General features: G+C 35.2%; 1 protein-coding gene across 1 annotated transcript in view; it reads right to left on the minus strand.

The window, feature by feature from the left end:
- Positions 1-16,760, minus strand: part of LOC150108972 (H(+)/Cl(-) exchange transporter 7-like) — a 327,290-nt gene that overhangs the window by 73,297 nt on the left and 237,233 nt on the right. The window contains exon 20 of the mRNA XM_090401357.1: positions 10,611-10,700. Coding sequence (XP_090257483.1) covers positions 10,611-10,700 — 90 coding nt within the window. The remainder of the gene's footprint in view (positions 1-10,610; positions 10,701-16,760) is intronic.

Here is a 16,760-nt window from a genome sequence, read left to right on the forward strand (position 1 = left end):
TAAATCTTTTCACCAATGTTCTAAGAATAGAACCCATACAATTACTTCAAGACATCTTCCCGCCAGTAGAGTGAACCTCTTTAAACACTGTATCAATAGTACTTTTTTCAAATTTGAAGATTTTTTCAACAGAAAGAAGGACTAGCAATGAGCTCTCTACTTTCTCCTTCATTAGGTTACCTATTCAAAAAATTGCTCACCAACATCAAGGAACACAACCAAATTTTTGTTGACAATACTTTTATCATCTGGTCAAGTACTATTATACAATTAGATTTCATCACCTTCCTGAACAACATTCATCCTCAGTTTAAATTCACAGTTGAATTAGAAAGAAACAGGTCTTTACTGTTTTTGGATACACTAATTGAGATATCAGTACAAAACACACTCAAACTTCTTTGTGTACAAGAAACCAACCAACATAGGATGTTACCTAGATGCAACTTCTCATCACCACCCAGATCAAAAACCAAGCATCATCCATTTCATATGTGATAATATCTATAGAATTTCCACCAACACAGATAAAAGAAACCGAAAGCTATTGTAAGATACTGTACCAATAGTACAGTATTTTAATTCTGTGTTTCTAAAAAATGGCTATAACAGAATAACAGTAAAAAAAAAAAAATTCTACTTGAACTCCAAAACAATCAGAAGAAAACAAAATCAAGAATACAAAGGAGCAGTGACTCTCCCATATATATATATTCAATCACAGACAAAATAGCAAGATTGCTTTGCCAACAAAATTAAAACTTGCCTTCTACCCAGTCTGCAAAAATGTTTGAACACATGAAACCTCCTAAACTTCCACATCTTCCATTAAAAACCAGGCATCTACAAGATCAGTTGCAATTGTGATCTACAAGACATAGGAGAGACTGGCAGATCTGCCCTATGGCGAAATATGCCAATCACGAACACATCAAGGATGTTGAGAATGAAAAAAGCACAAATCAGGGTTGGCAGCACATACAATGGGAACAAAACACCAAATAGAATGGCAAACAACTGAAATGCTTCACATTGATTACTGTTTTTACTCAAAAGCATTCAAAGAATTAGCTGAGATGATGACATATCCTCTACAGTGTAACAAAAAACAGATGATTTTATATCGTCTAGTCTTCCTTAATCCATCACAACAAACTTGTATCTGCCAACAGTATACAGCAAACCATGAACTAGTAACCAGTATAATAGGGAATGCACACTTTCTTTCCACTGTTTAAATGTTTTCAAATATTTTTCACTAGAGATGTTATTACTTGTTTTTTAGTGTTTAGTTTATTCATGTTATTTTCTGATGTGCAAATAAGTATTTCACGAAACTAGTCAAAACAAAAGCATAGTTTCTATTTGAAATCTTTGTTTGTGGTTTCATACAGGAAAAAATAGTTTTGAAGTATTACTTCAAAGACCATTTAATGCAATAAGCAAATATAATAGGGGTCAATATTCTGGAAAAATACAATCAGGATATATCAATACTCATAGTAGAACCATCAGAAACTTGAAATGTGGAAAGGCAGCTCAAGTAGATGATGATCAGAAATGTTCAAATATTAAGGTATAAAAGTTTTGACAGTGGATACAGTGTATAACTAAGTAGTATAGTCAGAAATTATAATATGGAATGGTTAGACCAGAATTCTCACAGTATTCAATAAAAGGCAAATAAAGCTGAATGAGAACTATAGAGTAAGTTCGCTAAGCAGTGTTCCAAGTAAGTTTTAGGTAAGATTATAGGTGATAGATCATCACCTATAATCTTACCTGGTGAAATACCACTATCTTGTTTATTAGACTTGAAGTGGCTGCAGCCATGTTTGGTCGTTAGAGCAAGGGTTCTGGTTTCTGTCCCCCCCCCCCACTCTTCCCACATGCAGTGAGATTGACACTCTCCCATTCGAGGCTACAGCAGTAAAATGCTTCTGAAGGCTGGCTGCTCGATAATAAATGGGAAAGAACCAGCTAATAATGAATCTGGGGTATTCCCAATCAACCAGTGTCAAATCCTGCAGCCACATATTTTGCCAGTTCATGACTGGAGGGAGACAAATACTGTGGCTGCAGGGGGAACTGTTGAGGACACATATGGATGAATTCCCCCTATGTGGGTAGTATGTTTGTAAGTCTGTCACCTCTCACTTCCTCTTTATCTCTTCCTCGCAAAATACAATGAACCACAACCCAAAGAAATGTGATTTTACTGCAGATCTCAAAAATTCTCCCACAAAAAAAATAGTTCAAAATAACTCCAAAACCCACCCACAAAAAAAAAAAAAAAAAAAAAAAAAAAAAAAAAAAAAAACCAATCAAACAAATCTCCAACATCAATTCTTACAAAAAAAAAATTTCACATCCACTTCAACATCCGTGACATATGCACCACAACCTCCAGTCATCTAAACCAGAATTACTATTCCTATCAGAACCTCAGCTGGCACCTCAATAGCCATTGTCCACTCAACTGCCCAAAATATACATTATATGGCTCTTTCTGCCACGATGGCATGTGTGCTTACATCAGAACTGACAACCATGCCAGAGACTGCACATCACTGAATCCCCACTGTTTGATCTACTTTAGCTCAGAATTTCTCTCCTAACCAACCTGCCCTTTTCATATGCTCTCTCTCTCTCTCTCTATCATTCTCCAAACTCCATCAGCCATTCTGACCTCTTCAACTATCTCTCTCTCTATCATTCTCCAAACTCCATCAGCCATTCTGACCTCTTCAACTATCTCTCTCTCTCTCTCCAAGGCTCGACTTAAACACCACATCCACTTCAACATCCGTGGTATGTGCACCACTGCCTCCAGTCGTCTAAACCAGAATTACTATTCCTAGTAATTCTGTGGAATTACTCTAATAGTAAGATCATTCTTTTTTGGGGACTTCAATGTCCACAACTCATACTACTGACTCTCCTTCTCAAGGTTCACCGACCAAGCAGGCAGGGATGCTGAGGTGTTTGCCATCGGCAATGACCTATCTCAGATCATCAACCTCACTACCAGAATACCAGACAAACCCCCCCCCCCACTCCAATTTGCCAACACACATGATCTCTTCCTAACAATCTCCCCTTCCAGGTGACTGTGGTTGTCAACTTTCCTCTTGGTAACTCAGACCACAACTTCATACAAGTCTCTTTTGCCACAGAACAACCTCCACCCACTAGTTCATAGTCTCATGTCCTATGGCACTGCCATTCCTCCTTCAGTTCTGCTCCAAATACCTGCTCAGATCAAATAACAGAAATCATCCTCACAGGAATGAAGGCTTTCATCCCTTATTCCACTTCAAATTTTCAGCTACCATTCAAGCCTTGGTTCTCAAAAAAAGCACCAGTGCTGTAAAGGAAAAAACCTCTGCTTACCACGAATGGCTCAAGACCAAAACTCCAGCTTCCTACTCAGCAGCTTGCAATCATTGTAAAAGAATCATCACCAAGTCCAAGTCAGACTTTGGAAAGAGCCAAATGCTGCAAACTTGCCTCCTGCCCAAATGGTAGTCACTCCTTCTGGTTCCTTGCCAAGACCATTGGGCACAACTTCTGACCACCTAGATTTCCACCAATCTCACAACTGGATGTTGCTGCAGTTACTTCACCTCAAAAAAGGTGATAAAAGTCAACCAATGAATTACCATCCAATTGCTCTCACTTCTGTTCTCTCTAAAATTATGGTATCCATCCATCATGAAGAACATAAATCTTATATCCAGTATCTTGAATCTAAGCAGTCTGGTCTAACAGAACATGCCATCTTGACAAAACACAGTCTTTTGGAAGAAAACTAAACTTTTACATAAAAGTAGATTCCTTTTATGTAAAAGGAATCTACTTTTATGTCTGGATTGAGCAGTTATATAAGGAGAACTGTGAGGCCTTTCTACACCAACTGAACTTAAACAGATCTGATGGCTTTCAATTATCCCCTTCATGGGAAATATTATTATATCATTTTTATGAAAATTCCTGATTATTATCTTATTGTAGTGTATACTTTTTTTAATAACTGGGAATTTACTGGCCATCTGTTGTCCTACTGACTGATACTTGGGCAAAAAATTTATTTCATGTAAGTTTAAGTTTCTGTCTAATTTTTCAAAACAAATGAGATATTACAGAGCAATACATAGCCTATATCTGAGTTGTCAGCAGTTGTTCAAATTGAAGGTAGAGGAGATGGTTTGATGAAAAATCAGGTGAGAATATTTATTCTACATTACTATGTAGAATAATTGGGATTATTCTACATAGTAATTTATATTATTTTGATGATGTTATATTCCTTAATAAATCCAATTTAAGTCTTCAGGACTGCTTAATTCAACTGAATAACCATTTGGTTATTCATTTGAATTAAACATTTAGACATTTGGTATGAAAATCACCAATAAAAAGACAAAGAATATGAAAATAAGCAGAAACATGAAAAACATTAGCTGCATCCCTAAATGAGAAACGTTTTAGCTATTTAAGTGCTTTAATGAAAATGCAAATTCCACATGAAACAGATAACATAATAACCAACGCTGGTATGGCGAGGAGCTAGGAAAATTAATAAACCAGAAGTATATAAGACAGCATTCAAACAAATTATAACTTATGGATCTTTGAGAATATAATATGATTAGATATAATATAGTTCATTGAAAACTAGAGCCCACAGAAGAGGAGTTTGAGGATAAATTAGAAGAGTGAGTAGATAGAATCAACCATCATAATAATAATAATGAGAATATTAGAAAGGAACATGACATTGTTAGTGTTAAAGAATGTGTGAAAAAATAATTTAATGTGGTATGGTCACTTTTTTTGTGTTTAATAATAGGAAAATTGCTGAAAGGAAGACCAACCTAGTAGACTAATGCATCTGGATGACTGAAATGTACAATCTGATGATACTGTCAACTTGGCAAAAAAACATTAATTTTGAATAAATTTTTGGTAACAAGCTAGCAATCAGAAACTTAGCTGTATGCAATCAAGGAAGTGTATAATTTCTTTAGTTCATATCAGGAACTGATAAACACATGATGACTTACTAGCAACTAGCAAGGAATATTTTTATGTGATTTTTTTCTTTATTTCTGGATTGCTTCTTTAACTTCCTTGTGTTTAACATAAAGTACTTATGTTTAATTTAATTTAATTTTTTTTAACACTTTGAACACAACTTTACATGGTGCTTCTGCAATAGATTTTGCAAATGTTTTCTCAAATTTTATCTTTTGGTCTTAAGGTCTGGATCATGCTTTCAAACTTCTTTGCTTTTCCTCAAATTTGTAGATACGAGTTTACAGTTAAATCCAATAGTTCAGTTTTGACTCTGTTCAAATTTTCTGTAGGCAGTCATGCTTCTTATAGTGCTATACTCATTTTTATCCTGTTTAAACAGGCAGTGATCACTTTAAATCACTTCTACACTCTTTTTAGCATCAGACAGGATTAACCATTCTAACAGAAGAATATATTTTTATGAAGCCAAGTTACAAGATCATGACAGGCCACCACCAATGAGCCTAACATGTCATAGAAGATGATTCTTGCTGCCTTTGACAAATCTAAAAGATATCACTATCAAGAATAACATGATCAATGAAACATATTATTTTGCGTGTGTTCTCTCCAAGTGACTTACATAGTTAAACATGCTACTTGTAATAATCAGTTTATGTTCTAAACAAAATTCTAACATATTCAATGTGTAGACTATGTAGAAAGAATTTTAAGTATTTGAATTTGTGCAGTGAGTTTGCAGAAAGAAGGGATATATATAAGAGGAATGGTCTACACTTGAATTGTTTGGTATCAGGAGTCTCAAGAAATTCTTCATTGGTATGCAACTAAACACAGAGAGTAAGAGTAGATCATGATGGGAGAAATGGTATGAATTCATATGCAAGAAGGAATAAGATATGCAGCTATATTAATGATATGGATGTGTTTGATAATAGAGATGATTATGATGAAAAGATGATTATGTGTTCATCTAGTTTGGACTTATAAAAGTGGTTCAACTGAGTCATGCAAACTAGATGTGTGTATACAAAAAAGAAGTAGTAACTTATGTCCGTTTACAAATGCTAGGAGTAAAAGGAAGAAAGGGGTTGGTTTGTTACCTTATATATTTGTTGCAGCCTCAAATTATTGGCATTAGTGAGATCTGCCAATCAGAAGCAGATGTACTAACTTGTAGTGAGTGAAAAAGGTACAGTATTTTTGAGAAAGTAGGCAAGATAAGAGAGGAGGGAGGGTGTAATACTAATGATAGCCATGATTGCAATATTAGTAACAGTTTTTCATGTAGCAGTAAGTTGAGCCTATCTGGTGTGAGGTGGAATCTAAGAAGATAAAATACATGGTAGGGATTTTGCTACAGACTTAGTAGATCAGCTGTTGATGAAATGTATCATTAAATAAACTTAATGGGTAGTAAATGATTAATCCTCATGAGTGACTTTAATTATCTGTAAACTGATTGGGTAGCAGTGAAATCTCATGAAAAAAATGAAGCCGAATTTATAGAGGTATTGCATGACAACTGCCTCAAGCATCATGTGACAGAAGTTGTTACTTCTGTTAAAGTAGAGAGACAAAGGTCAGAAGTCAAAGAGAACAAAATAATACAGTAGCAAATTATACATCAATCAGTATCTCATGAGTGGTGATAAAAGTACTGGAAAAATTGGTCAAAAAAAAAAAAAAAAATTCAGGAATGGGTGGATAGGAATATGATACTCTGTGAGGGGCAACATGACTTTGTGAAGTGTTGCTCATGCCTTAGTAATTTACTAACTTTTTAATTGAATGACAGCTGAGTTGGATAAGGGAAATGGCTACATGGTGATTCTGCTGGATTTTGCAGTCATTTGACAGAATATCACATGGAACTCTGTTATGCAAATTAGAACAAATGGGAATGGATAAGACACTGGTTATATGGATAAAGGGGTGGCTGCTGGACAGATAGCAAAAATGGTATATGGAGGAGCAGAATCTATGGGAAAGTTGGTGACTAGTGGTATGCCACAAGCTTCAATGCTAGCATTACTACTGTTTTAATTTGCACATAAATGATATAGGAAATAACCTGAAAGGAAATATTCATTGTTTGCTGATGATGCAAAATTAGGTAGAGTAATAGTGAATTATGGCAATGTGGACAGCTTCCAGGAAAATTGAAATAAGTTATGTTCAAATGATAATGGGTGTCAGTTTAATGTAGCGAAATGCAAAATTATGCATTTCGGGATAAATAGATTACAAGCTGTGTATGGTATGCCCACAGAAGGAGAATCCATTCTGATAATAGGGTAATCAATCTGTATTGTGGGATGAGTTGTTTATTATTACATGTTGGAAAATTAACTTCTCTTTTATGATCATTGTGGTTTTTAAAGTGGTAACTATTTTGCTTGTATAACAGTTGAAAAATTTTACTTATAAAGCACGTGATTTCATGTGTTGGCGACCAATTCGTACGTCCTTCATTTCTTTCTCCCCTTCAGAATGAATCGACTATTCTTGGGGTTGTCATAGTCAGTTGTTAGTGCTTTGTCTGTTAATAGGTTCAAAGAGAGGTATATAATAGATTGTGTAAATATATTGGGTTGAGTCTTTAGACTCCATGGAGGTGTCTGTAAAGTAATAATAATAATAATATTATTATTAGACCTCATTATACTGCGAGAGGGAGTTTCAGTGAAAGATGCAACTGTTTCGTCTGTGGTTGGTGAGAGTGACCATACTCCTGATATGGGAAGCAACTCAGCATATGAATATTACATTCAAAACAGGTTTACATGATGAATTTCAAAGCAGGAAATTATGACCAATGGAGGTGAATAATACTAGATTGATTTCATGGTATTGGTTGCTAGATGGGAAGGATATCGGCAGTGCATGACAAGTATTTAAAAATGCATCAATGATGCAATATTGGAATGTGTCTTTAGAGTCCACAGAATAAACAGAATGGGAGTGAAATGGATGTGCAATATTATTAAGCAGGAGATTAAAAGAATACTCTCGTCAGTGTAGGTAGTATGTGGGTGACAGATGTAGAAGAGTAAAATGCTACCAACCTGGTGTATACAACAATCAATGGTACCTATACAGTGGAGGAAGAAACTCTGGTGTTTGAGGAGTAGGTACTAGAGTTGTTGCATAAACTGAACATGAATTCAACAATGGGATATCAGCATCTATGCTAAAAGACTGTTCAGCTGAACAGGTGTTCCTTTGACCTGGCTGTATAATTTGAGCCTCAGGACAAGGATTCCACAGGAGTGGAAAGGATGCAAGATTGTCCTGCACAGGAGTGATGTGTCTAACAATTGACTATCAGTATCTCTGGAGATATTGAAGATTTTGGAAAAGTTGGAAAGAGATTACATACAAAAATGGATTGACAGAGAATGTATAATTTGTAATGAACAAAATGGGTTTACTAAGGGAAAGCTGCATTTGAGTAACTTGCTTACATTTATATTAATGTCAAGGTTGAGTTAGACAACAAAAATGCATATACTACAATATTTTTGGACATTGCTAAAGCTTCTGATGGGATTCAGCATGGTGGGCTTTTGTATAAATTGGAGTATACAGGACTGGATTATAAATTACCAGTTTGGATAAGAGGATGGCTGTGATGAATATCAAAAAGCAGGTACCCCAGGTATCAGTCCTTGGTCCATTGCTGTTCTGTCTTTACATTAATCATATTGGGAAGGAGTTAACAGGTGACACACAGCTATTTGTTGATGATGAAAAGATTAGACAGAGTAATCAGGAATGCAGCAATGGCAAAATGATTTGAATGAGCTGGAATTGTGGGCATGTGAAAATGGTTGTTAGTTAGTAAATGAATAGTTATGCATTTTATTGGCAGGATTATGCTACATGAAACTGACCAGGCTAAGGATCTTGGAGTTCAGGGATCGTATAGCAAAAATGTGAATACAACTGAGGGAATAACTGCAATGCTGAAATGAGCACTAATGTGTAAAAATAAAGAATTTATTTTGCCTCTTTATAAGGCTTTGATACAACCTTATCTGGTCTCTTGGTTTCTGAGATAATGCAGCCAAAGTGGAGAGTGTTCAAAGGAAAGTGTTAAAGATGATATCAGACTGTGGAATGTAGATTATTAAGAGAGACTGAGAATTTGTGGACTGCTATTAGCAGACAGGAGTTGATAGATACCCACACACTTTTGAAAGAATCACACTAGATCCCAGCAAATGGAATATTTCATTTTATGAAGGGCGGTAAGAGGACCAGAGCATCCATGGAAGATGAGAATGAATGCAGTTAAGAAAGGAGTGAAAGGTAAATTTTTCTCTTATAGGGAAGTCTGTGCCTGGAATAGCTTACATTATAAATTGTAGTGCAAATAGCATGAAGAAATTCAAAAGAAGGTATGATGTGTGGCCTTTCTCGATGAGTTCTCGACTCTCTGGAGATCTCTTGTAATAATAATAATAATATTTGCCATTGCTGTTTAGATTTTTTTACCTAACCTGTACACCCCTTGAGGGTGCATGGCAGGAATTTGATGATGATGAAGATGATGATCCCCTTTTTTGCCTATCAACCAACTTTTGCAATCCATAAACCCTCAAATATCCTCATAGGGAACATTCCACAGATCACTCACCATCTGGGTCACTCGCCTCTGGATTCTCTCCACAACTTCCTCATCCCAAGAAACCCAGATGTGGTCATATCAAGGCTTTATAAAGAGGAATGATAACTCCTTTATCTCAGCTTGTTAGTGTATTCTTTAATAACCAAGTAATCCTGAGCTACCCTAGCTACTTTAGCAATATGCTGTCTAAACTTCAGTCTCTATCTACCCCCCCCCCTCACACACACCCAAATCCCTTGCTTCATCAATTTTCTGGAGTACAGTTTCCTTTGTGTGGTCAGAGCTTGTAATCTTTGTATACCAAAATGCATAACTTTACACTTTTCTACATTAAATTGACATCCATTATGTTTTGCCCATATTATAAGCCTATTTAAATCATCCTGCAAGCTCTCTACACATCATCTTGATTAACTATACCCTACACAACTTTGCATCATTAGCAAACAACTGAATATCTTCTTTCAAATTATTATAATATAATAATATATACAAATATATTGAATATATAATTATAATGCTGGACAGGAATTTTGAACAAAGTAGGTAATGAAGGCCTTCATTCTGGCTGGCAGAGATAATTACTGTAACTCAATCAAAGCAAGTATCATCTGGAGAACAGAAATCCCAGATGGACTAATATATTAATTTGGAAGAAAACTGTTGATAAGAAAAGTAAAATGAAATGTCGTTGACTATAAAATAAAAATGCCTGGTATATATATATATATATCAGAGATATTCAAGAAAATGATGATCAAGTATGATATAAATTTTTTCAGCAATAATTTTAACTGGTATTCAATAAGAATGATTTGTGTTCACCACCTTACCAGATAGGGTTAATGAATGATTTTACATTCTAAAAAAAAAAGTATTAAAGTGATTAAGCTAGTTCATGTAAAATAAATACAAAAAACTAAGAGATATATTTTACCTGAACTGGTGGATATCGAGGATATGCATTTCTGAAATCCTGCAGAGTTAATTTTCGACTGTGCAAATACTCAGATGATTCATTAAAAACCTTTAAGAAAAGAAATATTAATACCTATTGTAATAATTATTTTAACGTGTATCTCGTCCACACAAAGGGGGTGGTACAAAAGGTACAAAAACTATATTGTACTACTATTATTATGCAAATCCCATCCACAAAAGGTTGCAAACATATTGCACATTCAGTACTATACCTGGGCTAAGGGTAGATAATTTGGATCCCCTGCTCTAGAGAATAAATATGGCATTGTTTCATGCCATTTCAGACCTCCAACCAATAGGAGGTCTCACAATGCATGATAAAAATCAACTATTATTAATCATTAAAAGACAAAATACTTTGCAAATATCCAGTCATAGTGGGATTTGAACCCATGGCCTGTTGGCTAGAGAGAGATATGCTATCCACTCAGTCAATCAAAGCAGTAGATTATACATTTACATGATTTTGTTGAATATTTAATTACAATTAAATTTCACTCTACTTCTACATTACTTCATTCTGCTAATTATCACTAACTTGGCCACTTTGGATGCAATAGTTGTAGGTTGTAACTTTTATGAAACAGATAGATACAGAATGAAACAAAGCAAAATGAGGACTGTGATCATTTTGGCAGTGGACCCCATGACTAAACTGTTGGCAGGAACAACCAATTCTAGCCAAGAGACTCTCTTAAGTTGGAAGATAAAATATTTTTATTCAATTTAAAAAGATGCTGTATATATGAAAAGATAGATATTTGAGCACAATAAAATAAGAAGCTAATGAAATGCTCAATTATAAAAAAAAAGTTTCAAGAATGCCTAAAGTCTTGGTAATTAAAAAAGTCTAATAGTTAAAAACATAACAGAATATTACAAATTCAACTGGAAAGACAATAATTTGGTAGGCTGCTGCTGCAATATAAACAAATTAGGAAATGAAGTTGTAATATTTCATTCAAACACTAATAATTATAAAGGTATTTATTTTTTGACATCTGCATTATAATAAATTACAAACATGAATTTTTTTTTAATTATATGAATCACATTCTACTATATTAGAAACAAAAATTATGAAATCTAAATTCCCAATAATAAAAAAGTTTAACAAAACAAATGAAATTTCGCAGAGTTCTATGTGGTTCAAGCTACATGATTTAAAGTTTTACTGCAAACCATTGGAATAATGCAGTTGGAGAGCAATTGTGCCATCAACCAGATGCAGTCCTTATAGAGGTTAGGCAATATATGCCAAGAAAGACATTGCATTTAACACTTCATTTAGGTTTTTTTAGCTATTGAAAAATTAATTATACAAAAGACATGCACTTATCTGTGATAATATGGCAACAAAAATGCAGAAGTGAAAAAAGTAATCAAAATTAAAAAATGCTTCATAATATTCCCTCCTAGACCCCTTTCATGTACCCCTGGGAATATGTGTACCACACTTTGGGAAACACTGCCATAAATCCTTGGGATGCTGCCAGTACTGAGGCTTAAATCAGGCATGGGTAACCTTTCCTAGTTTGAGGACCAAATTATCATTCTGTCTCCGAGTGAAGGACCGGACCAAATTATTAAATAAAATAAATTAATATTAAATGAATTAAAACAAGTTGCTACTTCATATTTCATTTATTTATAATATAATGATTTGGTATAAAGCTCTACATAAATTTTATAATATAATGAATGACATAACAATTTAATGTGAAGATTGGCCTTGTACTTCAACTACGAGACTATCAATATTGACGTTAATATTACTTAAGGATAATCGCATAGAATTTCGAGGTTTTCTTCCGTTATTCTTGTCCGAATTTTTGATTTATTGTATTTCATCCTCGAAAAAAACTGTTCACACATATATGTGCTGCCGAAAAGACAAATGATTTTTCTTGAAAAGGCAAGAATTTGTATATTTTTCTTTCACCAAATAAAATTTATAAAAATCCATCAAAGCAATGTTGTTAAATTGTGATTTTAGCACTAAATCCGCCTGAAGTTCAATAAGTTCCATCTGTAAGTTTCCTAATACATTATTTACATCAGCATCAATCGGACGAGCAAATATAGCAAATGTGGAGTCTTTGTTTTTGAAGTCAGCAAACCTTGTATCAAATTGCTCTATTAGTGCCTTCAGTTCATCTCCATAACAATTATAAGGGATATTTTTATGAGTTGCTAGAGTAGGAAAATGATAACAATTTTTAGCTCTTATCTGACTTTCCGACAATCTTAGTTTATTACAAAAATCTTTGACATGTCCATGCAGTTCATGAACCAACTGTCCTTGTTTTTGCAATTTAAGATTCAGTTCGTTTAGGTATCCGGTGACATCTACAAGGAATGCTGCTAAATCACACACCCACTCATCATCTTTTACTTGGTTAATTGTGTTTCCTTTTATGTCCATAAAATCTGCAATGTCTTGTCTCATATAAAAGGGTTTTAACATTTTACCTTTACTCAACCACCTCACTTCACAATAATAAGACATATCTTCATAATATGAAAATAGGCCTGCCAAATACTCCTTAAATTGGTGGTGATTAATTGCACATGACTTAATAAAGTTAATGCTGGCTACTACAACTTCCACAACATTTGAGAATTTAATCGATTTTGCACACAGATTTTTGTTGGTGGATAATGAAGTGAAAATTTCACTGCATTATCCACCAATAAGCGCTTTCATGAACTATTCCAATAAATCCCTTCTGTGCACCAACCATTGCAGGGGCTCCATCAGTGCATATGCCAGATAGTGAACTCCATTTAAGCCCAAATCTCTTGAAGACTGTGTTGACTGTTTCAAATATATCTTCACGGTAGTTGTGCCTTTTAATGGCTGAAGCGCCAATAATTCTTCTGTGATGTTGAAATCCACATCAACTCCTCGAATAAATATTGCTAGTTGTGCTGTATCGGAGGCATCGGTGCTGTCAACCAAAGCAATTGAAAATGCTTCCAATCTAGCAATCTTTTCTTTTAAACTTTTTTTGATATCATCAGCCATAATTTTTATCCGTCGGACAACAGTACGTCTCGACAAACGAATATTCTCGAAGTCTTTTTTTTTCCTTTTTAGGACATATTATACTTGCAACATCCAGCAGACATTCTTTGATAAATTCTCCTTCACCAAATGAATTAGAATGCTTAGCGATTTTTTCACTTACCACAAAGCTGGCTTTGACAATGCGGTGGTGCTGCGTTCTTTGCTTGTTGAACATTTGCTGCTGGGTATCCAAGTTCTTCTTCAACTTCTGTATTTCATATTTTCATAGTTATCCAATTTTTGGGTGATCCGCATGTCTCGAAGTAAAGTGTCTCTTCAAGTTGAATTCTTTGTTGATGGATATGGATTCGTTGCACAGCAAACATACAGGCAAACCTTTATTCAGAAAAAAATAATAATCCTCCATCCAGTTGTCTTGAAATTGACGATTCTCTGCACCTACTTTTCTTTTTTTTGCAATAACCCCTGACATTGTCCCAAATTTATAAGCGATATTCATAACTGTCAAACAAAACTGTCTTCTACACCGAAGGCACTGAACAGAACACAACATCAACGCAGGCACTGAACAGAACATAACATCAATGCAGGCACCGAACAAAGCACAACACCAACGCAAGTACTGAACTGACACGTTGTAACACGTTCACACACGCTGCTAGTCAAAGTGAGAAAGAGACCTTGGTTGGAGAAAACATAGTGTGTTTTGCGCAAGTCATATGACGTCAGCTTAATGTGAGTTAGTAGAACACACCATGTTTTCTCCCACCATGAATCAGACAAACTTTGCTGAAATAGAATAGGGTCGGATCAAAAGAAGTAGAGGGCCGGATCCGGCCCGCGGGTTGCCTGTATGTGGCTTAAATCAAAGAAACTGCTATTTCTCTTACATTTCTATAATACTTAGGCTGATGTATCAATCAATCCTATGCAATTTACATTGTGATTTTTTACAACCTGAACACCTTCAGTTTTTGGTTCCTTTTCTGAACAACATCAAAAATTTTTAGGGAGGTCTGAGGTGAACCACTCCTATACATGAGTGCATTCCAATGGTGGTTGGATTTTGATATACACACAGAGTAAATAACTGTTTGACAGAAAAGTACCATCTCAAGTGGAAAGGTTGCTAAGTTTTTTGGAAGCCAACAATACTCTAGAAGCGATATGATTACCAGGAAAGATTTGGAGGAGGAGTCAGTCCGAGAAGAGAGATCTGGTCTTCAGTGCTTCCAAAATGTAATTTTGGAAGCACTGAAGCTGACTAGGTTGCTTTCACCTCGATCAAGGATACTGTGGACATCAGTGTTCAGGACACTTATTATAAGATGATCTTGAAGCTTGAGATGTTTTAGTGCTGCAAAGTTTGTCATATGAGTAGGATTTGCAGTCAATGAAAGCAAGTCATTTATATAAATCAGAAAGAGGGTGGATGAAATGACAGAGTCCTGAAGGACACCAGCATTAATAGAAAAATCTGAGGAGAGACCACCATCTACCATAACACAAGGATGCAGGCAATCTAACGATGGTAACTTTTTGAGAATCCTTTAATACTCAAAACTCAATCCTATGAAAAGCCCTGGAGATGTCAAGAGCAAGGACAGGTTTCTCCAAACCTTTCCATGGAATGGGTCCAAAGGTGAACGACATAGGCCAGGAGTCTCCTGTGGATCTAGAGCAGGGGTGGCCAGCTACAAGTCCTTTTGGAGCCAGAATAATTCCAGTAACAAGAAGAGCCACAACCTCTAACCGATGCGATTTTATGGGAACGAGTGTGTGCATGGTGAGGAAGCTTGTAAGAACTGCTTTGACTAATTACACACCTAATTTTAAGGAGCTTACTAAGAAAATGGATACAAGGAAGCCTCTACTAGTAAATAAGTAACTAAAATTATTGTGTTTCGACTTTAAAATTATTCCAATCGTTCAAAGTAAACTTCATTTAATGTGTTTTGAATTAAAAACTTTTTTATTGCAGAAATTTTTATTAACCCTGTTTTTCTCTCTCTCTTCTCATTTATTTTTTCCTGGTAGATCATGAAGAGCCACATGATGCGTGAACGCGAGCTGCACAGCTCGCAAGCCATGTTGTGGCCATCCCTGATCTAGAGTAACAAAATCCATACTGATGATCGCTAATTAGACAGCAGTTCTCAAGTTGTTTAAGTTGACTGTTGATAACCTGCTCCAATACTTCAGACAAAACTGATGTAAGGGTACTAGTTTGACAGCTCGATGGTAAACATTTATATATATATATATATATATATATTTTTTTTTTAGGAATTGGTTGTATATGAGCTTTCTTCCATGCTGAAGGGTAGATGCCAGCTGAGTATAGTTTAGTGAATAGATGACAAAGAATAGATGTTAGTTCAGGAGCACATCTCTTGAACACAATAGGTGGAATTCATTAGGACCAGCTGCTTTTGTGGTATGTAACTTCACCTTATCTTTAGATGAAGTTACAATACTACCATATTAGGGTGAAATAGAGGAAGCAACACAACGATGGACAAAAGTTGTGCCCAACTACTATGGTGAGTGACCAGAAGGCATGACTGCTGGTGGCACAAGCAGTGAGTTTTCTACATTTATCCTTGTTGAATTTAGACTTTGCCCTTTTAATGGTGATTTTACAAGTGTTGCAGACAACTGTATATAGGCTGTGAAGAAAGCTGGTGTTTTGGTTTTAAGCCACTTGTGAAAGACTGTTTTTCTTGGATAGCCCTGGCACACTTTTTGAAGAACCATAGTTTAGATATGAGTTGGGGAATTCGAACAGAGCGAGGTGTAAAAATTTGATGTAGCTTAATAATGCCAGAACGCCTTACATTAATTTTTACAGAAGTCAAGCCCAGTAAGATTGTAACCTGTATGTCTATGTATAGTTAAACTGTTAATGTAAATAATCCCTATGGGAACTGTCCTTACATGCTGCCCTAAGACAAATTCTAGAAATTGTTGAACTAAGGCAATACCCTGCCACCAGAAAACCGTATATGTTAGCTCCTTATAAGGACATAAAATTTGTTTGTGAAGTGCACCTGTAAATACTCAAGGTCAGTGTTA

This window comes from Typopeltis vanoorti, chromosome 2 (assembly GCF_054136105.1).
Source record: "Typopeltis vanoorti isolate ZY-2024b chromosome 2, IOZ_Tvanoo_1.0, whole genome shotgun sequence".
NCBI classification, from domain to species: Eukaryota; Metazoa; Arthropoda; class Arachnida; order Uropygi; family Thelyphonidae; genus Typopeltis; species Typopeltis vanoorti.